The sequence below is a fragment of the Mchenga conophoros genome, linkage group LG7 (genome assembly GCF_057382185.1).
Source record: "Mchenga conophoros isolate Kocher_MC1m ecotype Shallow Benthic linkage group LG7, M_conophoros_male_GT1.1, whole genome shotgun sequence".
Classification (NCBI taxonomy): domain Eukaryota; kingdom Metazoa; phylum Chordata; class Actinopteri; order Cichliformes; family Cichlidae; genus Mchenga; species Mchenga conophoros.
The window spans coordinates 59,121,219-59,145,858 of NC_140532.1; the positions used below are offsets into that span (position 1 = coordinate 59,121,219).

The 24,640-nt window shown below is 40.8% G+C and overlaps 2 protein-coding genes across 4 annotated transcripts in view; both read left to right on the forward strand.

Annotated features, from left to right (window-relative positions):
• jph3b (junctophilin 3b) overlaps nucleotides 1-12,915 on the forward strand; it is a 62,162-nt gene extending 49,247 nt beyond the window's left edge. For both annotated transcript variants that reach the window (XM_085280505.1, XM_085280504.1), the window contains exon 6: nucleotides 10,588-12,915. In XM_085280505.1, coding sequence (XP_085136631.1) covers nucleotides 10,588-10,668 — 81 coding nt within the window. In that variant the 3' untranslated portion in view covers nucleotides 10,669-12,915. The remainder of the gene's footprint in view (nucleotides 1-10,587) is intronic.
• Nucleotides 12,916-13,155: 240 nt separating this feature from the next.
• The window catches only part of zcchc14 (zinc finger, CCHC domain containing 14), a 31,896-nt gene continuing 20,411 nt past the window's right edge, over nucleotides 13,156-24,640 (forward strand). Inside the window, exons 1-2 of one of the 2 annotated variants that reach the window (XM_085280503.1) lie at nucleotides 13,156-15,849; nucleotides 17,978-18,202. In XM_085280503.1, coding sequence (XP_085136629.1) covers nucleotides 15,355-15,849; nucleotides 17,978-18,202 — 720 coding nt within the window. In that variant the 5' untranslated portion in view covers nucleotides 13,156-15,354. The remainder of the gene's footprint in view (nucleotides 15,850-17,977; nucleotides 18,203-24,640) is intronic. The other variant, XM_085280502.1, reaches the window with a different exon arrangement.

Sequence of the window (24,640 nt, forward strand, 5' to 3'; positions counted from 1 at the left end):
TGTGTGTAGGTTTAACATAATATTAACATTAACATTCAATTAATTTGATTTTTGTTCAATCAACATGTTTGTACCACGTTAGTCTAATTAGATTTATTTAAATTCATCTTATATTGTTTAAACACTTTGGCACATCAAAAGTCTTGTTACAGGAACTAAAATATTTGTTTGTTACACCAACGATAATCTTGTTGAATGAATGAAATGTGACTTATGTCTGTAGTACATGTTGTATTCATATTACATAATGTTCAACAAAAGAATTCAACGGATTTACAGCAACTTCCAATCCACCCATCTCCTTATCTTTATCTGGGCTGCGGAAGTGATAGGGTAACAAGGGCAGGGTACACACTAGGTCGCTAGTCTATCATACAGAGACAAACAACCATTTGCACTTCAACACCTTTGGGTAATTTAGAATAACCAGTTACCCTTTAACTGTGGAGGAAACCAGAGTACGCAGAGAGAACCCACTGCAAACTTTGCCACATTGTGGATTTGAACCCAGGATCTTCTTGCTCTGAGGCAACAGCACGAATCACCATGGCATTAATCTGTCAATACAGACTTAACAAAAGTAGGAAAGCTATGCTTGATGATGCTTTATGTTGTTGTCCCTGACAAGTTAAACCATAAGAAATAGTAACAGCATACACGCGGTGTGGTTGTCTGCCTCTTGTAACCCCAGTGATTTTCCAGTGGTTTGACATCTAACGTGATCTTGTGAATTTCGTGAGTCAACTCAAAAAATGAAATTGGGTGGTTGTTACATGCACAAGATCCAAACTTGTAATTTGAACTAAATAATTCCATGTTTCTATGGTGAACGTAATTAAATCATGTAGCATCTGCATGAAATTCAGCAAATTAATTTGTTCTTGTTGAGATGACATGATACAATCCAGTAAGAGTGGCTGGATCCAGGCAACTAACCTTTAAGGGTGACATCACCCTTAAAGGTGTTTGTGTCACCCGTTATCTGCAGTATTATACGCCACAGTACTCTTCTTTCATTTATCACTCAACTATTTGTGCCACTTTTTGTGTGTACTAGCCAAAAAAGCACCATGAGTGTGTCCCCAGTGAGACTTTCTGAAAATGTGTGCTAAATGCCATCACATCCCCATCAGTGCTTTAATGACAACCACCTTTTCACGCTGCCTTCCAGTGTGGCTGTTCAGATCAAGTGGAGACCTCCCCCAAAAAAGAGTAAATGTGAGGGACCAAAATGCCCATCTTAACCACACCAATTAAGATTATGGAGAGGTTAATGTCCACCTGTTTAGTAGCATTACCAGTTTTTCTGGTCATTTTGGAGCAATGAATGTATATAAATAATATACAGTATGTAGTGTGTGATTAAAACAATGGTTAAAGTCTCTGCAGATAATTTTTCCTTTACTGTATGGGGTTGAATTTTTCTAAGAACACATGCATGTAAACCTATTAAAGTTAAAGGTTGCTGAAATTAGATTATTTTTATGTTATGCTACTGAGATACACATCATTGGCGTTTTGAAACTTTAATCAATATAATATATGTCTAACACTATGGCTGAAATTTTCCTGGCAAATTTTTTTTGAGGTGTTTTATTCAGAGATGCATTAAAGCGTGTTTCTGTCTATTTAGCTCAAAATTAAATGTGCGCTCAAAGATGTTTGAGGTACTGAGTATTTTTGTAGCCACCCACCATGCTCAAATTAAATTTTCCCTTATATCAGTTTTCGATCACTTTCATATCTTGATTAAATCTTTCCCCACGCTCATCGCTGTCATCTAGATTTAGTGGGAAAAAGTCAACAAGAGAATGTAAAAACTGCTTCTTCAGTGACAGTCTGGCACTCATTAGCTGATATGATTTCAGCATGTTATCCACAAGCTCAGCATAATTCTCTGCTCTGTGATTGCCAAGAAAATTCTGGACAACCTGCACGGATCCGTCCTATGCTGCTGATGTAGTTGGCTTCAGTTTTTTTTGAACTCACGCATCAGTTCATGAATTTCAGAATCCACAAAGACCAAACCTGGAGACCAAATGTAACTCTTAAATGCTAAAATGCATCAGCATTCCCACCTGGTCATCCTAGTTATCCAATTACTAGAAGATCATAACAACAACAAAAAGAAAAAATGGTTTTTTTTGTTGATGCTAGATAAAAATAGTTGTCAGATTTGGGGTCACCAAGTAAAATTTGTAAAAGCACAAGTAGAAAAATGCTTGTTGACCAGTGTAGCATTTGCTGATAATGTAGCACTTCACCTTCTTGTGTTAATGACTGCTAGCTGCATAAAAGCCAAGATGATGTTCTCCATAAGAGCAGCTTTAAGTGATGCCACAGTGGCCAAGTCCATATTTTATGTACAGTCTGTGGTTCAGGGCCTTTATGAACACATTCAGACAGCATGTCTTAATAACTCTGTAACGCTGTAACGAGATAAGCTCTGATATCGTCAGGAACACTCATTCTCTTACAGTTACAGGACTTGTAGTAAGTTAGTGACTCATGGACCTGCCATATTTACAAAAATAACCATTTCTTCTGGAAATTGTATCTGTCTTTTTCATAAAAAGCATGTAGAAAATAAACATTATTCTGGTTTTAGATTGTTTTGATACCTTATTTGTCTTTATAGCCTTTTAGCTCCCTTCACTTCTATTCACTGAGGACTATCTTCCAAGCGCCCTCTACTGTCCTCGAGTCTGAACTGAATCTAGTTTCTGAACCCTAAAGAAAGTGGAATGGTAGCTCTGAGTTCACCAGCTGTTCATTAACTTTGCCTGCAATTTAGTGCTGGGCAAGTAAAGAGAGATTTTATCAAACTTTTATTTCCTGGAAACAATCTGCTGCTCAAACACGTTTTATGCAAGTAAGTATGAAGCCAAAAGGCACTGAACAACTTTGGGTATAACATAAGTGACCCATTACACTTTACATTAAGCAATTTGACTTCATATAAAGTTGTTTACATAAAATATAAGTTATTACTCGGAATTTTAGCATGAAATTCTCCACTTGGCTTCAGTATCAGTGGACAGCAGCTGAATGGAGCGTTTTTCATATCTGTCATGTCACTGCCACACATTGATTTGACTAAAAGGATTTGTTGCCCACTGTCATGAGGATACATCCCATCCCCAGTGACATAACACAATGTTATCCCACATATTAAGATAATCCGGGTGGAGAGGCACAAGGTTTAACCTTATGAAATAAAGAAAGATTTTTTTGTACTGTGAGCGAGCGGGGAGGGATTATGCTGCTGTAATATAATTTTTTGGTTTCATCTTGACTTAGGCTGGTGGATGGCCCCATCCACGCTAATCCTGGGTGATAATATGGTCGCGGCATTAGCTAATGAAAGCAACAGGAAAATCACCAAGTGAAAACCACACATCGTACGCCGCAGACGTTCACTGAGCACATAAGGACGCACCCCATTTCTCCCTCTCGCACTCTCACTTTGCTTGTGTGTAAACTGCTAAATACAGTTCCTCGCTCCTCAAACAACTTGCTCACTTTAATCAGAATTTTTCTGCAGCAGCGTGATGGCTTTAGTGGCTGAGGCCAGTTGCTCATCAGTTCAGTGTGTGCTGCTACCTGCTACATGCAAACACAAAGCCTTAGACACATGGACACACACACTGATAGAGATACACAGAACCCCAGCAATCCTCTCTGCACCTTAGTAACAGCAGACTGGCAAACTAGCCCCATCCTCACAGACGGCCCCCTATTGGTTAACCAGCGCTCTGTTGCTAGGGAACAGCGTATGCCTTGCTCCAACGGCGCCAATCAGTGGGCGCGTGTCAGTGACAAAGGGGGGGGGGGGGGAGGTAGGGTGCTTGTGTGTGTGTTTGTGTGTTTGCAGCCGCAGAGAAACAAGTGAGATTTGTGTAAGACAGGTTCACAGCATGCACAGATACTATCACACTCAGATAAATACACAGCGAGAACGCCATGGGAATGGACACCGGGGCCCCTTCCGCATGCAGATGTGCAGCAGCACAAACACAGGCCCTCAAAATCAATCAGTCGATTGATCACTTACATCCGTCCATGAAGTGTTCGTACAAGTTTGCAACAGAAAGATGCATACAATAAAATTACTTTAAAAAAAGATGTGTTTTCTTTACCGTGTCTGCTCTAACATGAATACTCTGGACTGAAATAGTCACTCAAGAACATCAACTCAGCATCATGTAACACAGAAGCCAACCTCTGTGCATCCCATAGGCTCATATTTACATGAAGCTGCATCCCCATGGCCCATGTCCTACAACAACCATTAGTAACTCGATGACGAAGATATCTAAAAAGTAAACAACTAAAGTTACATTTAAAAATAAAAAGCATATTAGCAGATACATCTGAGACAAGCGCTGAAAATATCTTTAAGATTAGCTGCCTCTGGAGGATCCCAGACTGTTTCTTTATTAGTCTTAGTTGCAGATTGTGGAGGAACAGGTGAAAAGCCCGAGACAGATGAAAGAAAAATTAGCAGGAATGTGTAATAAAAAGCATAAATAGACGTGTAATCAGTCACTAAAGTAAACTAGAAGCAGAAAAAGACAAATCTACTACAGAAAATAATCTGTCCTCTCCTGCTAATCCTGGTCAGCACACCTGCTGCATTTTGGCTTCTCTGCAGTTCATCCAAATCTTCCTTGGTATAGGCCACAAAAGAAACCATTACAGTACAGTTGTCAACCCCTGTAAGTGATAAAAGCACGAACAGGTCTCTCTGTATCTGCGTGGGAGAGATATGGCTGTGCTTTTGCAGCATTTCTTAAGATGATAAAAAGGCAGTTTTTGCGATATTTTGTCTGTGCACTTCAAAATTCAGATGAGGATCAAAACGCACACCAAGGTTACTAGCTTGGGGCGTATGTTGTGTGCTTGTGTTAAGGATTTTTTCAAAGTCACCTCAAAACTGAATCACTGCTTTAATTATCAGAACCTCTGTCTTTGATGCCGTGTAGGACTGTTTGACGGATAAAAACAGTCGTATTGTGACTTGTTGCGTCTACCAACAAGCGAGTGCCTTTAATGCAGACTTTTATAGCTATATGGATACTCTCTTAATTAAAAACATTACGGTAATTTAATTGTTGTGTCCTCCAGTGTTAATATTTCAGGTCTGAAAAACTAATTTTTTCAGGCTGGGCATCGTGATGGTGTAAATAACAAGACTTCAAACAAAAGTCCAGTTCTTTCTTTTTTTTTTTTATTGAGGCTAAATTTGGAATGCACCATGCATACTGATGCTAAATTTTTACTACCAAAACATATTGTAATGTAGACACGCTAGCTGGTGTTTTCAGTGCACAGGTAGTACAGCTGCATCAATCTTCTAACTCTCAGCATGATAGCAAGTAATTGTGTTTTCCACAAAGTGCAGCTATTCATTTGAGAGGCACACAGCATCCAGCTCAGTCCCAATTCACTTCAGTTTTATTTATACTGGACCAGTCCACAATAAAAGTCATGTCAATGTTCTTTATGTTGGAAGGAAAAACTCCCTTTGAACAGGAAGAAACTTCCAGGCAAACCAGGCTCTGGGAGCGAACAGGTTCAGGGGAGAAAACACGAACTATGGGAGAGCACAGGTAAAAGTTAAGTGGGATGTAAACATGCTAGGAGTCAGAGAGAAATGCTCAGTGCAGCATGAGAAGTCCCTCAGAAGTCTTAGCCCATAGTAGCATAATTAAGACATGGCTGATGGTCATCTGATCTAGTATTATTTTGAGCTTAGAGAGAGTTTCTCTCTCCTGAAACCCAACCGGGAGCTGGTTCCACAGAAGAGGGATCTAATAGCGGAAAACTCTGCCTCCCATTCTACTTAGAGTACAAAAAAGTCTGCAGTGTAAGAGCAAAGGCCTCTGTTGGGATAACATGATACTATGAGATCTTTAAGACATGATGGGACTAAATTTTTAAGACTTTCTTTGTTGGGAGAAGGATTTTAAATTTAACAGGGAGCCAATGAAGAGAACCCAATGTGGGATAAATATGCTCTGTCTCTTTTTGGTACCCGTTAGTCTTTTCACTGCAGCATTTTGGATCAGCTGAGGTTTGTGTAGGGAGCTGTTAGAGCAGCCTGATAATTAGAAACTAGAATAGTCCAGCCTTGGCGAAAACAGTGCATGAAATTTCTAATTTTAGCAATATTGTGCGGATGAAGATATATGTTTGTGGTGTGTGCTCCATATATTTTACTAATTGAAAATACTAGTTACAAATAAACGTTCTCCAGAACCAATGAAGGAATTAGACTTAAGGCCAATCTATTATATAATCAAGTACCCACTTTTTTAAAAGGGTGCTCTTAGAAGTTGGGTGTCAATATGGAAGTCATTAGTATCAAGTGGTGTGATAACACAAATAAATTTTTATTTTTATTTTTATTTTTAAAATAAATTAGGTTAAATAAAACACACAAAAACAGGCCATCAGATGAATCATCCACTTGTGGTCTGGTAATCATTTATGACACGGATCTGTGATAAGCCTATCGCTGTGTTGATCAGCACAAACCTTGTTTACAGCCTCTGGACAGATTCATTTACAACTGTGTTGCACTAATGCAGCTTAATAAGTGTGTGTAGAGGTTCACGGAGTCCTATTTTCCCTCTCCCACTGCAGCGATTGTTAAAATTATTTCAGAGGTAGACTTAATTAAAACCATAGGTCTTCTGCAGGTCCTCCTCTTTCGGTAAATCTTTTATTAAGAGTAAAAATACGCTCTGTGTGTGCTAATGCCAGTGCAGTGCGTTATTTTGCAAAAGACAAAAAGTGGTCGTGTCAGTGGATATACTCGTTTTACTTGCACATAATTACCCACAGCGTACAGGTGGTCAGAAAGACTGGCCTTCACCCACATGACCCAGGTTGTCAGCAAGCATCTGCTGAAGTGTCACTGAGCAAGACACCACAGTGACACCAGCTCAAGGCTTCTGTAGTGCAGCCAAGCTTCACCTCTGACCTCACTCTCTCAGAGAATTTAGGCTTCCTTGTTCGATAAAGGCAGAAATGGAGTATTTATATTCACGTGCAGTTTTCGCCTTCGATCTTTTTCCTGTTTGTGTTTATTGAAAGTCTTTAACAAGAAGACAGGTAACACAATGCAAGGCAACAAAGAGATCACAAAAATTTCTGGTAGGCTTAAAGCAGTTAACAGAAGCTATGTAAGTAAAACCCAATAGCTGTCTTTGGATTTTTACATGCATCACCACTCCTGCTGGTCTTTTCTCAAGTACTGCTGGTCAAAAAGGCAACTTGGCCCTTTCAAATTGTTTCTTTTCTGTGACATTTATTTTAGGTTACATATTTTACATGGACAGGGGTGCAATGGTTAGCACTGTTGCCTCAAAGCAAGAAGGTCTTGGGTTTAACTCCATCAACTCTAGCTTCCTCCCACAGTCCAAAGACATGCAGTTAGTGGCATTAGGTTAATTGGTGACTCTAAATTACCAATGAGTGTGAATGGTTGTCTGTCTGTGTGTATTAGCCCTGTAGCAGACTGGCGATCTGTCTGGGGTGTACTGGCCTCTTGCCCTATGACAGCAGTGTTGGGCAAGTTGCATTGAAAAAGTAATTAATTATAGTTACTAGTTACTTCTTCAAAAAAGTAACTGAGTTACTAACTGAGTTACAAGATTCTAAAAGTAATTAATTACTTAAAAAGTAACTATTACGTTACTTTAAAAAAAAAAAACTTTAACCATGGGGTCCAGGGTAGAATTGGCCATTTTTAACTACTTTTGATGTTTCCTCTACATTTCACCTTTAAAAACTATTTACTTTGCCTTGTTTGGTATCATCCTTTTAAGCACAACCTCACGTGTCTGAATTTACAGTTATTCTTTCATTTTGACATACTGTGTTAACACAATTGATCTAAAATCAGACAAAAAAAACCCCACAAAATCCGAGTAGAAAAAGTTATATTTTTTACTGTAACAACCACAAACATGTTTAATGAATCATATTTCATAACTTTAAATGCAAATATAAATTGTCAGTTTTAAAAATCCTATGCACAAGTTTTGCAAACAACAAAGTTATTTGCATCCATTTACCTTTTACCTTGATTTTTTAAATAACCATTTCAAACTATTTACAGAACAATCAGCTGTTCTGCATTCAATAAGATGCAACACAAATTATTTGTGCCACTCCAAAAAAATAATTTCTGTCCACTATAAAGGAGAACATCACAGCCTGATACCTGCAGGTCTGACAGCAGGTGTATCACTCCTGTTTCTACCTGGAGACAGCAGTCGCCTCATTGTTCTGACACACAACACAAAACTATCCACAACACTACACACTAACTACACAAGACAACACATTAACTACACACTCCAAACATGCTAAACGTCGCAAATCTGTCACATCTCAAAACTCGCTCTCTCTCTTTTTCTGCTGCCTTTCTCTCTCTCTCTCTCTCTCGCCGTCACTCCTAAAACTTCCCCCTCTTCCTAAACAACCAAATGTCATGTTGCCATATCATTTTTGATTGGTCGACATGTTACATTTTTCCATCAACACGAACAGGCTGATTTTTGTTTTGTTTTTGGTTTTTTTGCTCATAAGCAGAGAGTGCTCGCTGCGCTGTCCTTAGACAGTAAACGTGACGAAACTATTGAGGAAAAAACGCCGCGTATATATTGTTTATCATGACTCTGGCTTTACGTGGCCTATTGACACAATTTAAAAACTGGTATATATCACCTTGTTGCTTTGTCATCTTGAAGTGGTCATGTGATTGGCTTACCACGACAACTTTAGTATTTCTCAGTCAAACAGCAGCACTCATGCGATTATTTTGCCCCCTCAGCTCCAGGTGTTGTGCCAAAAAGTGACTGCTGCCTGCGGGAGCGCGTGGAGCTGCTAATCGCTGTAGCGCCCAGATTACTTACGTAGACAGCTACTTCAGTGGAACTGATATAAGACGCGATAAGCTGAACACAGCTTCAACCATCTGTTTGTTGAAAAATAGTAACGCGACCGCACCGCATTTTCTTGTTAGTAACGGTAACGGCGGTGTAACGATAGAAATAGCAATTAGTTTGATTACTCGTTACTGAAAAAAGTAACGCCGTTGCTTGTAACGCTGTTATTCCCGTCACTGATGACAGCTGAGATATACTCAGCCCCCCTGTGACCCTGATAACGACAGAAGAAAAGAAAGGATGGATATTTTAGATAACATATTATTTTGTGTGTCATGTTTTCCAGTATCACCTCCACTGCAAATCAAATAACAAGAATGAAAAGTAATAATATTGTATTAGTTGGTGTATGTGTGTGTATTATTCTTCTGTAAACAATATATTCTGAGCTTAGAGATGGATACAAAAAAGACCTTAAAATACTTTTTTTTAAGACTTTTATTACAACATCATAAAATAGCAAATTAACAGCAGTTTTTAAATATATTTTAGAGGAAAGCAGAATAGTATAAAAAACAAAATACTCACATTTGTTTAAAGAGTTCCATGATCTGATATTGAAATTTTGTCTTTGAGAGAAATGCTTAAATTAAGAAACCAACATGTATTGCATATTTTAAGTCAGTATCCTAAGCTCGCTTTAACTGGGAGTTGTTTACTGTGCCAGTCCAACATACCTTAATGAATATGGTAACTTACCATAACTAACTAGGGGCTTTTATTGTGAAAAGCAGAGATATTCCAAGTTCCTTCTGTTGTCCTGGAGAGATTTAGGACTAGGTCTTCAAAAATGTCACAACACTGTATTTAACTTGACACTTGTGTGTTCAAGATGATCTGTACTGAAAATCCCAGAACTACAGGATTTGTAAACTAGTAATATGCCACAGATGAAATACCAGAATTCATCTGACAGCGGCAGTTATGCAGTGAGCAGTGCAATAACACAGTTTCCAAAAAGAACAAGAATAAATTAGATAAGAAAATGAATGAATGGATAAACAGAAGAATAATGAATACTGTTTTGTTTAAGACAATCACGTGTGAGCACTAAAAATATGGCAATAATGAAAACAGGATCTCCACTATAGCCTCCAAAGGGTTTGCACTGTTAAGAAAAGGTTTTCCAGTTCAACCAAGCCTTAGAGTATTTTAGCTGATGCCAGGAATTCTCATTTTCTTGTTGACCAAAGTCACACTTTCTGTCATATTGGCTGAAGCTGAATTAAACCTGCCATATCCTGCTGGGGAGTGAGTTTAGGGCTTTAGAGATGGGAGAAAGTGCACCACTGTAAATTCAGCTCAATTGAGTTTTGTTTATATAACGTCAAATCACAACAACAATTACCTCAAGGTGATATACCTCAAGGCGTATGTGTGTGTGTATATATATGTATGTGTGTATATATATATATATATATATATATATATATATATATATATATATATATATATATATATATATATATATATATATATCTGAGGAGATAAAAGGATGAATATAAATGTGAGTGGTTTTCAGGTTGAATGTACTGAAAACAGCCTCTATTGTGAGCTCTGTGTGTGTGTGTGTGTGTGTCTTTATTATTGACACTTTCTCTCTTTTCTCTCTTTCTCTCCCACGCAGGCATACAGCTCCATCCTGGTTGTCATGGTGATTCTGCTCAACATTGGAGTGGCTATTTTGTTTATCCACTTTTTTATTTAAAGACAGCACCGCTTTCAGAGTCAGCCCACCTATGCTACAACAACTATAAATTCATATGAGTATTACGGCGAATCTGCTGCCCCTTCGTGTTCCTGGTGAGATTACTGCAACCAGCTGGGACCAAGGAAGGCTCCACCCTCATTTGGGCTAAAGGTGGCTAACCCAAACTAAGCAGAGCTTGGTCCGGCCGTCCTGGAAGAAATGCTGAAGTGCAGAGCCCAAAGGGGTGGACAAAGGAGGGGTAAAGCAGTCCAGATGACTGGACTGCAGTGAGATAATATAGTCCAGAAACTGGACTTAAGTGAGCTTCAGAGGTTCACGTCAAGACTCGAGTGGGCTGCCTGATTCTCAGGCACGAAAGCTGCAGCTGGCATTTACAGCAAGTGCACAGACAGGACTGACCAGACAGACTTTTTCATCTTCAAATCATAGTTTTCAACAGATTTGTAACTTAAAATTTATTTATTAACATTTTCTCTCATGTACAATACATTGATGGATATGTTCTTTATTTTGTAACCTTCCTCCCCTTCTTTCTAAAACTCCTGCCTTTTGGTTCTTCCGCCTGCCCCGGTGTTGTTACTGATGGTTGTGTGCTTATGTTCCATTGTGTTGGCTGAGACACACTCAAGAGCTGCAGAGTGTGTATGCGCTGTCCACACACACACACACACACACACACACACACACACACACACACACACACACACACACACACACACACACACACACACACTCATTGCTTTTACCCCATCCTTCTTCTTCTTTATCTGGTTAATTTTTATCGCATACTGTGTGTGAGGAGCAGCATGTTTGGATATCATGTTCACAGTGAAATGCGAGTTTCTATCAAGCTTGGATGTTTTTGCCATCACAGTGTATGCCTGTGTGTGTAGGTGTGACGGTGTGTGTGTTTGTGTGTGTGGTCTCAAAATTGCACAGTGGCCTTTCATGCTGTTCATGAACTTTACAAGAGCATCTCACGAGGACAGAGTCGGCGCACAGCAACATCTAGCCGACTAGCATCAGCTGACAGCTGCACTCGCTCCATCTCTCTCCCTCCCACTCAACCCCACCTCCACACACACCGGTCAAAGGATGGAACTTCCTCTGAGTTGGTGGACATTCACAGCACAGCGTATTGGCAGAGCCCTGCGCCTGCTGTACCACCAGCTGAGGTATTTAAGCCTCACAAATACGGCTTTCCGACTGCTTCTGTTAAAACCTAACCTGAAGATAATGACAACATCTTTTATACTATACTTGCAAGATGTCTGAAAAAAATCCTAGTCGCCCAACTGCATTGCTTTTGTAGAGCAAATTGATCCAAGTACAACAATGCATGCATATGTGCTGTAATATCTTAGTTGTGCGTTGAATCTGGAAGCTTCAGAAGCTTCAGAAGCAACATGTTAGGTTTTGACAGGAGCACAGTTTGGAGAGCGGCCTCTTTCTCATTGATTTTACTCAACTAAGCGACACAGATTGAAGTCCCTAGTTGGAGCTAGGTGATGCAATGCTGTTGTAGTAAGCAGTAGCCAGCGCCAAGTGAGGATTTATCCTTTCCATTCCTTCACTTCTCCTCTGCTGAGCAAGACGCTTACTGACACGCAAGACTGTCGCAGACAGCTGTCGTGCTTTTTAATCAACTGGATTTCTCTCAAACCGCCCAGTACAATCCCTCTGTTTCTTTCCATGTGTGCACATGACTGCTCAGAGAGTACCGTATATGAACATCTGTGTGTGTGTGTGTGTGTGTGTGTGTGTGTGTGTGTGTGTGTGTGTGTGTGTGTGTGTGCGTGTGTGTGTGCGTGTGTGCGTGTGTGCATGTGCGTGTCTGCTCGTCCTTCTCCTTCCTCATGATTGGATGGCAGGATGGCTGAAACCCTCACCATCAGTAACAACTTCCAGGAGGGGCAGAGAGGTTTGCTGTTGCTTTTCTGTCCGACAGCGTTTCTCAGGCTGTAGGCTCATTTCTGGCGTTTCCCCATGTTCTGACAACACCTCGGTCTAGAAGCTCTGCTGTATGTCATCAGCCTGGTGACGATGCCCTGCACCACCCCGTTAGTCTGCAGCATGCTACAGCATGCCAAGCTCTCTCTCTCTCTCTCTATAGTTTCACTCTCCTCTTTCTTTCTTTCTTTCTTTCTTTCTTTCTTTCTTTCTTTCTTTCTTTCTTTCCGTTTCTGGGAGTTACTCTGTTTTTCAGTTGTGTGGAGAAAAATAATGAAAGTGTTTGAAAGAAAACGACTTGGCTCCTGTATTTTTGGTTTCTCTCTCTCTTTCTTTGCGTTGCGTTGTGTTTTCATACTTTCTGTGTGTGCAGTTTTTGCAGCATCCCTGATGCAGAGAGGGAGTGGTACAGAACCTGCTTGGGAGGGAGGGGTATGGTTACTATAGCAACCTTAGACCTTTCCTCCGTCAGCAGAGGGCGGGGTCTTTATTTATGGGCGGGGCTTACCTATAGAGACTAATGTGCTGAAACAGTCGAGACGATGGAGCAAGGGAGAACTGCAGGTGGAGGAGAAAGAAGATTAGAACTACATTGTAGGGCGAGGTGAGGGGACACAGTGCACTAGAGTTAGCGCATTTTATTATTACGTAAATCAGAATTTAAGCAGCACTTTTAGGGTGTGTGTACATTTTTTATCATCTGTGAGGAGGCAAATATTACGCTGGACACAACACCACGTCCGTCGGCAATGTGCCGCTGCAGCAGGCATCAGCATAGCCATCTGCTGCCATCTTCTGGACCTATATATGAACTACACCAAAAAGGCTGTAAAGTTTAAATATATACACTGTTCCGCCACAACAGTTAAAAGGAAAAAAGGAACCCAGACATGAAGTGGAAAACCTGATTTATCCTATTATAAGTCTTAGGTCCTGACATTCACACTGAGACGACCAGATCCACTTAGCTAAGTTGGATAAGTAGTTAAGTGATAGTTATCCCAGCTAAAACTGGGCGAAAGTCAGGGGGGAAACGCTGGACACATTACCAGCTCAAAACAGCATGACCAGATTCTAATATACTAAAATAAATTTAAAAAAAATGTTTTTGTGGGACATGAATTTACGGACGGGTCACAAGGGATAAAAACATGGTGCATTCCCAAAGATTAATGCCAGTTCAACCGCCATACACTTAAATTGCACTCCCTGACGACTGCAGCCTCATTCAGAAGAACACCAAACTGCCCACATCTTTAACTCAGGTCTTACTCCCAGCACACGACTTTAAAGGCACATGAAGTAGTATCAAACTCTGAACACACATCATTCTGCTCAGAGGTACTCAAAGATCAGTAACTATTAGCAAAACTCACCTCTAAGTGGAGGGGAAATGTAAAATACTGTGCCAGGACTTCCTCAAAAGTGACAGTTTATAAGTCATGATATGCATTTTTAAATAGACTGATGATGCCATACTGAAATAAATAACTAAATAAACGACTAAAGGGAACTTTACCAAAAAAATCCCCGAATTTACCCAAAAAAAAAAGTGAACCAGCACTGACAGGAAACTACTATTCTGCATATTCTCTTCCGTGGAGATTATTGATTCGATATTGGAATAAAGACAACTGTTGCAGTTCTCTTTATTCCATGAAGCTGAAACTGCCTTGGAAGCATCAGTTGAGTGTGTGTCTGGCACTTTAAATACCTAATAACTAAGCGGAGTATGAACGCATGAGAAAAAGATGTGGAATAAAAGGGCAACGGATATCGCTCTGAACCAATCGCAGGAGGAGCCTCGATTAAAGACAGCTCTCGCAGCCAATCAGAGCAGACCGTTCTCTGTGGTAGGTTTGTCTTGTTACCAGAGTTGGGATAATGTTATATACAGCTGTTTTTCTCGCTTCCAAGATTCATGGCAGAATGAGAAGAACCTAGAAGTAAAATGTGCACCAAATTCCTTCATGGCTTCTTTAAAAAACGCCTCCAGAGTCGTCAGTGAGATTTCTTTTTAATCCACAGCTGCTTTTGATGAGGTAATGTCTAAGAAATGTTCTCGTGGTATTTCCACTGGTAACCAGCAGTAGCTTCGGGATCTACTAGTTGTGTTTACAAACTTGAAATCCGGCAGTCTTTGGCTGGTGCCCGCGGCTCCTCGTACAAGTTTTGGGAAGCCATGAGGACGGTGGAGCAACTCTACAGGAAGGGCTTGTTGTTGTGCCTTTTGGCTTGGCGGCTCGGATCAAAAAGTCTCGGTGTGTTTGAGGGTATCATTGAATGGGGCGGTGTGTTTTGATCTCGCTTGCCTTTGTGCAACCACTGTTTCTGAGCCGTCAGGGGGTCCGCGGTCCGACCGGCGGAGGGGGACACGGCGGAGGGACTCTGGGCTGCCGTGCTCCGTGGTGAATGCACTTTGGCTCCATGTGAGACGACTTTGGGGAGATTCTGGTTCGGGAAGGCCTGCTTAGGTGTCGTCTCTGCTCCGACAACAAAGGAAACGACTGTTGCTTGTTAAATTTCACTCCTGCGGCCGCTCTCAGACAAACACCGAGAACGTTGAAGTGGCAAACAGCCGCTTAAACCTAAGTTGGTAAATTAGGACTGAGTTTGCCAACGACGCCTGCGCAATTTGTGCGCACACCCGAGCGCGCTCCCTTCAAGTCGTTTTTAAAGTGAATTCTGTAGTTACTGTACCGGTCCACATACAGTGTGAGTGCGTGTGTGAGGATGGTGGAGAGCCAGAGCTGTGTTCACAGAGAGGGGGTGTACCGCTGGTTCTCCTCACTCAACTCAGCCCAGAGGGCAGAGTTCCTGTGCGGCCTGCTGGACCTTTGCGTCCCCATCGAGCTCCGTTTCCTCGGCTCGTGCTTGGAGGACTTGGCTCGCAAGGACTACCACTCTCTACGGGATGCGGAGATCAAAGCCAACAACCCCGTCGACCTGTCGGGCCTTACCAACATCACAGATGAGGTGGTGCGCAGCAAGCTGCTAGTGTCCCTCGCACTGCTCGGTTCAGACAATCGGGAGGCTGCGGGGGTCCTGTACCGGACCCTGACCCACATAGACACGGTGATCAATAACTACGGCCTGGCGCTGAACGATGGGAGGACAGAGGAGCAGTTTCTGCTGCTGTTCACCATGGCATCCAACCACCCCGCCTTCAGCTTCCACCAGAAGCAGGTGCTGAGGCAGCAGCTCAGCCAGATCCAGGACATCCTGCAGGTGAGAAAGTGCACCTATAACTCCTTCAGAGGGAGAGAAATTAGTTGGGGAGGGGGATTCACACTTTATTTGTTTACAAGAGCCGTATTTATTGGTAGACGTGTCAGAGGAAGTTCTGGCTTGATTGGCAGATGGTGCATTAAAACAGCACAGAGTGTGATATGAAATCGTGTGCCAACTTTTTTGGCAGACTGAGAACTGTTTCAAGAAACGTTGGCAAAACATGCTGGGATCTAACTTCTGGAGGGAAAATGCACAATTATCAGACAGGAAATGAGGCTATTTCACTTGAATTCTCCCACTTAGGTGCTGACACAGCTGTTCAGGAGGTTCAGTTTATGTATCAGATGGAAAAAGCCTGCACAGAGGAAGAGACTTTCAGTGAGATTTTTCTGTGGTTCCTCAAAAAGAGGAAGTGAAAGGCACTTCAGAAAACAGTACCAAGTTTGAATGATATAACCCAAATACATAACGTAAGTCCAGTTGAGGGATTTACTAAGATCCTGTGATTATCCACTGCAAAAATAGTTAAACAAGATGAAAATGGAAATTCAGATCACCTCAGCTTCGCCATCCAGGGTTATTACTGGTGCGTGGCCAGAGGTGAGGGTTTCTCTTCTGGTCAGAAAAGAAAGTGTGATTACAGCAAGTGAAACACCAGCTGGTTACAGGTGTGCAGCACATTCATGTTACCTATGCAGCAAATTACAGGTGAGATACTGTAAATGACAGGCTGCCTGTGAATGCCACAGACCTTGGTCTGTGCTGTTCAGTACTGAACAAGGTAAATTACATGGTTGTAGGTGAAAGCAACAAGTGGTGGGTTATCAGTGCTGAATAGATTGAAGAGGAGCTACCTGTGCTTATTTCAAGCTCAATATTTTCTTTCTTTCTTTCTTTCTTTCTTTCTTTCTTTCTTTCTTTCTTTCTTTCTTTCTTTCTTTCTTTCTTTCTTTCTGTTTTTTTTTTTTTACTTTGCTTCATTTAAAATTGAAGATAATCTTTAATCATCTGAAATGAGCCGTTTAAAATCTCTTTAAGCTATCTCTGCTGGGATTGGCTGTCCTTTGCAAACTGAAGGTTTTGAGGAGCAGGAATTAGTTTATCGTTTTTAGTGATAACAATGTTATTCTCTGTCGCGAAATCAATCAATGTAGAGCAGTGTCACAAACCACGGAAGCCCCAGAAAAGTGCAATCAAACGATGAGTTTATTAACAGCCCGGAGAAAACATCAACATATGTCTTCTGACCAAAATACATGTTGTGGACACTTATAAAGCAGTGGGGTACACGCCCCCCCATGGCGTCAATGACAGATTAAAATAGGTTCCAGACATTAGTCACAGTTAATCGTACATCTTTAATAGCTATAAGCAGACATACAACTTCTCTTTTCTATAACACCTTCCATACAAGGTAATAAACTTCAAGCCCTCAGGGTCTCTGAGGCTAATTATTGACTCTGATTGTCTGTTACCAAGTAGAATAAAATATATTAAGACACCAAATGAGTTGAGGCCTCAGGCCAGACACATTCCTAGATTATATGTATTATATGTACTATAAGCATGCATTGCAGTTATCCTTCTATGTTCTAGTTTCCCTCAGCATGTATCACCTGGACAGTCACGCCAGTGAAGCTTAAAACCCTTAATGAACTGAACATCAACTCAAAATAAGCACAGATATGCAATGTGTATAAAATACTTCTAACCGTACTTGTAATAAAAGTCAACATAATGGAAGGATCCTCAAATGGACATCTTCAATAAACAACTGTAATGCAGTATCAATACTGTGAGAAATATTATTAGATGAAATAATGCTGTGAAGAATGTTATTAATGCAATTATAATGATGCAGATTATATGGCAGCAATAAAAGAATTTCTGTATCTCCACATTCTCTCAGAAAAATCATCTTATATATGACTAAAATTTAATTTAATTACTTCCATTATGATGGAAAATCTCCTACAAATAAGCAGGAGGGTAGTTCCACATTTCTTTTTTGTGTCCTGTGCAGACCAGAGATGAATAGATAAATGGATCACGCTGTCACTCAGCATGTTGCAGGTAGTCATATTTGTGCTCTTCACCCTGGTACTGTGTGTGTTTGTTGTTCCAGGCAAGCAGTGGAGGAGGAGGAGGAGAAACTCAAGCTGCAGGGCCGAGCGGTGAACGAACTGCCATCTGTTACGCTCAGCCGCATCACCACTATCACCGTCAGTCGGTGTCCCTGCCTCTGTCCCCCTTGTCTCCCACTGCCTGCTCCCTGCCTGATGCCAGCGCTGCCTACCTGCCTCTGTCTGCCTGCCAAGCTTGCCTCACACACTGCACCTGCTGGCACAAGGTAGGAATAGTTTAACACTACACCAAGCTTCAGTTCAAACACAAAATGTATTTGAGTTTGTTTTTGGGGGGAGGGGGGTTTTGCCTCCAAACGCGAACTTGTCCTTGTGAACGCCTACTTAACTATAACTTTCCATCCATTCACTTCCGGGTGAGGGATTTACGCCCTGGACAGGTCGCTAGCCTGTCGCTAACTAATTAATGATAAATGTTCTTTTTATAAGCACAATATCAATCAGATTTATATCAACTTGTTAAAGTTTAAACATTCAACAAATATTTATTTATTAACTTCAGCAATTGGAAATAAATATAACAGTCTTATTAAATGCAGCTTCAGGGTTCATCATAGGAATGTTATTATTTTGACGCTCAAGGCATAAAATATATCTTTCATGTTGAGACCAGTCGAGCTAATCCTAGCTCGTTTTCTTTGGCTTGATGTGCCGGGCTGTACACATCAACCCTTATACACACTGTGAGCTGAACAAAGAGGGTGAAAGCTGTGAAAGAACACGTTACAATATACAGTTTCTTAATATTGTGCTAGAAAAATGGCAAATAGGTTCAGTGAAATACAGTATATAAGTCAAAAGCAGAGTTTGTATAATTTTAACAGGTTGTTTGATATGATCACATTTATTCTTTAACACAGACTGAAGTTGGCTGCCTTTATGTTGAATTCTCGATGATCCCACACTGCTTCATTAATGTTGTAGCCTGGGCTCTGGGGAGGCCAGTCTGACTGATAGTGTCCCGTTGTGTGTTTTTTGCACTTTTACTTTTTTGAAGCTGCAGATGCTTTCCACATGGCATTGCATGGTGGATCAAAATCTGACTGTCCTGTCTTCCTCCCCTCACCCCCAAACTGGTTGCAGCAGACGGTCGCCCCTCCTTAAGCCTGGTTTTGATGAAGGCTTCTTCCTGTTAAAAAGGAGTTTTTCCTTCCCACTGTCACCAAAGTGCTTGCTCATAGTGGGTCATTTCATTATTGGGGTTTTCTGTCTCTTTATCTTGCAATACACAGTATCTTGAGGGTACTGTTGTTGTGATTTGGCGATATATAAATTGAATTGAAGAATGGCTTTGTCACAGCCATCCTCCACTGAGAACATTTCTGATGCTTGTCAAACAGCTGAAGGGCCAGATGCATCTCTTAGGTCTTGTTTGAGGTCTTTGCTGGATTTTTTTCTTTCAGTTTTTTAAGGACATGACTTTCAGATACTGTTCGTCTGGTGTAGATGGCTTTTTTAGGCCTGCTACTTATTTTGTCCTCCACCTGTCCAGGTTGCTCAGATTTTCTGAGGACACATAGCACACCATGCTGAGACATGTCATGTTTTCCACTAGTAGCTCTCACCTTGTTTGTGAAAAAATATTGTTTTATGCCCGTCAAACTCTGTTGTCTTTGGCATTTTTTTATAGAGTCAACTAAATAAATGGGAACAAATAACGTGAAAGCCTGGAGAAATACTGTTCAACATCACTTTAAAACATGACAAGACCGTCTAGCTCCTTGGAAGCAAAATATAAAGAGATGAGGGGGGTGGCTTGAGACTTTTGCATAGTAATTTAAGGAAATCAAGCACATGTGTTATCAATTTTCATGTCAGTTATATTCTAGTTTTCAAGTCAGCAGGACAAGGAGTTTGAACCGTCAACCTGGCTTTTGAGGATGGACCAAACCCCATCCAGTGACAAATGATTAGAAATTGGAAAAGTGCACTTTGTGTAAAACAAACAGTATCTCTTAACAACACTCATAAAGCCATAAATATTGTATATTGGTGCTAAAATGATTACAAGCATGTGGTCTGTCAGCTTGGATGTGTTGCAATGAAAGGTGGAGTCTGTTGGAGGAGATTTCCCAAAATGGTTCATTAACCAGCTGATACAGTAACAACTGAGATAGTGTTGCAGAGATTTGAGGGATTATTTTGAAATGAATCATAAATGTGTAGTTTGGGTACTTTGTTTCTTTCTTTCACACACACACACACACACACACACACACACACACACACACACACACACACACACACACACACACACACACACACAGCATACGCTCTCTCAGAAGCAGGCAGACACTCCGTTTTAAACATGTGTAAGCACTGAAGGGAAAGTACCCAGCTCAGAGAGGAGCGTTTGTATTTAGTGTTTTGTTGCCCTTGGCTCTTGCTTAGTGCAGGTCAGCACATTTCTCTATGCTGAAATCAACCCTCTGTGGTGTGTGTGTGTGTGTGTGTGCTTCTCCAGTGAATCCCCAGGAAGTTATAAATGCTCTCTCCCTCTCTCTGTCTGTCTTTCCTTTTCTTGGCGCTCTGAAGGGAATGATGGCGTTTTATGTGCATTATCTACATTATAGCAGCTTTTCAGCTGAGCCTGCTGCTGCCTTGTGTGGATTGCCACGTGTGACACAATAGCTGAAAGCAGGGTTTATGCTAGCCACGATGCTAGGAGCACAAAAACACGTAACCACTACCAAATTTCCACATAATCAGTGGTATGGGAAAATGCACAAAACCTTAACTTAAAGCTCTGATCTGCACTAATATGAGTTTTCATTAAGAATTTATTAATATGTAAAGGTTATGGCTCTAATATACTTTGGTAACTCTTAAAAAGAAACAATAAAAACCCCCCAAACAGTACTGCCTATTAATACAGCTGCTGTACACTCATAATTAATACAACAAAACTATTAAAGCCAGTTCTGTACTTTCAGTTTTACAACTGCACAGCATAAGACTGCTGTTCTGTCTTTATATCTATACTAAACAGAGACTTAATGTGTTGTGTGTTCCACCTGGTGGGTGGTTTATTGATTGATGCAGTGTTAACATAGATGTTGCAGGTTATTGCTGCATAGGAAGACTAATATAGTGAATTAATGCTGTGCACAGATTAAATAAGAACTGCACTGTGTCTGCTGAGCTTTTGAAGCTAAGCCTGCCAGCATGCTCTTGGGGCTTTTGTTGTCACATGACCATTAGTCATGTGACGCTAACTTGTCAGCCATTTTTGTGCACCACAGTGTAGGGTTCAAGTGATTAAAGCCCCAGTAGCAAAGGGCTAGAGACCAACTGGCAACCGCTGGTTGCTAGGGAAAAATGTGCATTTTTCTGCAGACTGCATGGAAGATGCAGACTCTTCTGCAAACTACTCTCTAAATTGTGGCGAAACTGAAATGTGCGACACATATAAAGATGGAGATTGTTTGCCTTCAAGGTAAGAGTAGTGCCTTTTGAAGGCGACCTGTCTCCATTTTCAGTTTACATCACAACTTTTCAATTACTACTGCGCTGCCAGCAAACTAGCTAGTGCTAGTGGGTGTATTCCATTCAAACTGGAGGCAAATCGTGGCAGTCTGCTAGCAAGCACAAGGAAGCTTTTGGTGCAGCACCTTTATTCCAGTGATCGTGTGTTCCAAAACCTATTTTGTTTTTATTTATTCTTTTAGCTCTCATCAACTTTACTTCCAGAGGCAGAATTATTTGAAATAAAAAAGACATTTTAAACCAATGCATGCTACAGTTCTTTGGTGTGCTTGACATCAAACTTCAACTACATAATTAACCACTAGTTGGTGAACCTGAAAGTCCATACCATGATTATTTATTCATTTATTTATTGTTACACTGCATAGATTTTATCCTTGTAGTTTTAGTTCAAAGAGCTTATGTGAGCACACTGAAGGACTTTACATGACCTACCTCTGCTGCCATGGCTCATTTCTTTTCTTTTAGTGCTGATGACAGCCCCTTTTTCTTCTTCCTGTCATTGGTCCAAAATTCCAAACCATCCAAGAGTGTTTTGACACTGGAAACAAACTAAACCCTGGTTCAGTTTGATCCAGCTCTTTGTCAGTCTCAGGATTGGCTGTTTGGTGCCTGATGGTCTGTGGTAAGTTTCACACCTATAATTTTCAGTTCATGCCAAAGAAAATTCCACACTAAGCGAGTTAGGTGTGAAAAGGCCCAAAGTGCAGCTTTTATCATCTACAGAGAATAAAGCTAACATGACTCGGATTGTTTGCAATCATCAGGTAACTAACTTGTTGCTCTTTTGTTTACAACTTGATCTACTGCCCCCAAGTGGCCAAAAATGAATGAAGCTTTAAAAACAGGATTGAATTTAATGAATGTTTGTTGGGAAATTCACAGAATGCACAGAAAAACTGTTATTAGTGAGATTAACAGCATTTCTGCTTTTCTCAACTACACATAAGACAGACCTTAGTGCCACTCCAGTATTTTCCTCCTCCAGGATTTAAAGCCAACTTTCATGATCTCGTTTTAACACAAAGCAGCTGGATTCTGAGCAACTCCGGGGAGGGAGCAGTGGTCGGGAATTTGATTTTCTCCAGCAGGATCCAGCAATTGCTCATTGGTATAAACAGCAAATGCAGTATGCTGCCCACATCTGGTGGTCCTGCACAGACCTGAATAATTGCCTCATTATATGAGAGCTTTATACGTCTATAAAAACAAAGCTAGTGTCAGAATTAACAGCAGAGTCGAGCTGGTTTCTGAATGCAGGGGGAGGAGGGGCAGCTGTCAGCTCCCAGTCTGAGTTTTACAGTTTTCAGGAGGGTTTTTTTTTTTGTGCTACTTGCAGCTTTTTTGAATTACTTGGAAGGTCTCTTTCCACACTCCTTGTTTTTCTGCTTTCCTGCCTCATAATCTTGCTTATTCTTGTTGTTCTCGTGAGTGCTGCTTTTGCTTCTTGTACCTCCAGTCTGAGTTTCCGTCCCCTCACTTGCAGTCTGCAGATGGAGCAGAAGTTGGCCGAGTAGCATGCGGATGTGGCAGTAGCACACTTAATTGTTTTCAGATCTACCGCCTGTTTGATTTTAGGCTATAGTATGTTTTGGCTTTTTCCCTTTGAAGAATCATCAGAGCATATCAGCTGAAGTCTCGTAACACTAATCTTTTTGTGTTTCATTTTATGACTCAGCATTATAAGGGGAATTTCCGAGGAACCGGGAGACATAACAGCAGTTAAAGAGCTGATGCTTCCCACTGTTTTTTTTTTTTTTCACATTACTGTACTTAAAATGAACTTCTCATGCTAATTTACAGTTTCACATTTTTATTCTGGGATTCTATCACAGTAGCTTTGCATGATTCACAGTTCAAAGTAATCCTTATTTACCTCATACTGGAACCTCAGTTTATCCTCCTTGTGAAACCAGAACACACCCTCCCTCTGATTGGTTTGAACAGGATGTGGGTAGGGCCCGAGATGACCATGTTGTAGATAGCCCATCTAACTGACATCATCCAGATCCAATACTAGAAAAAAACAGTTTAGGGAACTCAGAGGCCTGAACAGCGATTACTGATTGCCTGTAGTTTTTCATGTTTGTCTGCAAATATTCGCTAACTACTAGTCGGGCAATAATAAATCTGCAGCCAACATGTTTCATAAGGGACAGCTTTTACTTTGAAGGTGAAACGTCTTCATATCCAGTTTCACTGCAGCTTGCAGAGTAGCTGGACAGTGTTTGTGGACACGTCTGTAACTCCCAATCAAATTGCAACTGCAGCAATATGCTAGTGACCAAAGGAATCACAAGGAGGTTTCTGCCACCCATTTGGGGAATATGTCGTTTTCCTTAGCAACAGGTGGTTGCCAGATCATTAACTTGATCCTACATTGTCACTATGATTGTCACATGTCCAAAAATGGGGGTCAAGTTAATGTTGCATTGTTTGTGTCTGCAAAACCTCAAAATGACAATTCATGGGGAAGTTTTTTAATATAATTCTATACAAATGGATTGATTCTCTGATTCAATTCATTAGCCATTAGCATTAGCTGCAGCTTATAGTAAACTAGGTAAACACTCTATGAAAGTATAGAACAATCACTGGGACCATTTTTCTTATGAGTACTTCTCCTTTTAGTGCATTAATACATTTCCTGGTCATACTTAAGAAAAAAACTTTATTTGTAACCTTATTTACCAAATAGGACTTGACCTCAATAAGGGCTACAGTGTTATCCCATTAAATGGATTTGGATGGTTCTCAGGGCATTTTTATTGAATTAAGTTGGTTAAGTGAAAAGTCTGATGGGTGTTTGATCATCCCGTCAATTCAGACTTGAAAATACTCCTCCTTGGCCTTAAGTGCAGGACCTTAAAATAAAGGCGAGTGTGAGGGTGTTAACTGGTTTGTTACTACACAATAACTTATTTTACTGGGAAGAACGACTTAACAACAGCCTCAAGTCTGGTGATTGAACTTCTGTGACTCAGTTATCTTCAGCAGCTGTGAGTTCCCTGCTTTGTGTACACAAAAGAATAACGTAGTTCTCCAGCTAAACACGTAAACAGTGCATTATCCTGACAGACTGCAAAGCTGGTTTTGGGCTGGGGTAATATTTCATAACCGCGAGGGTTCTGCTGGGATTCACAAACTGTGTTGTTTGT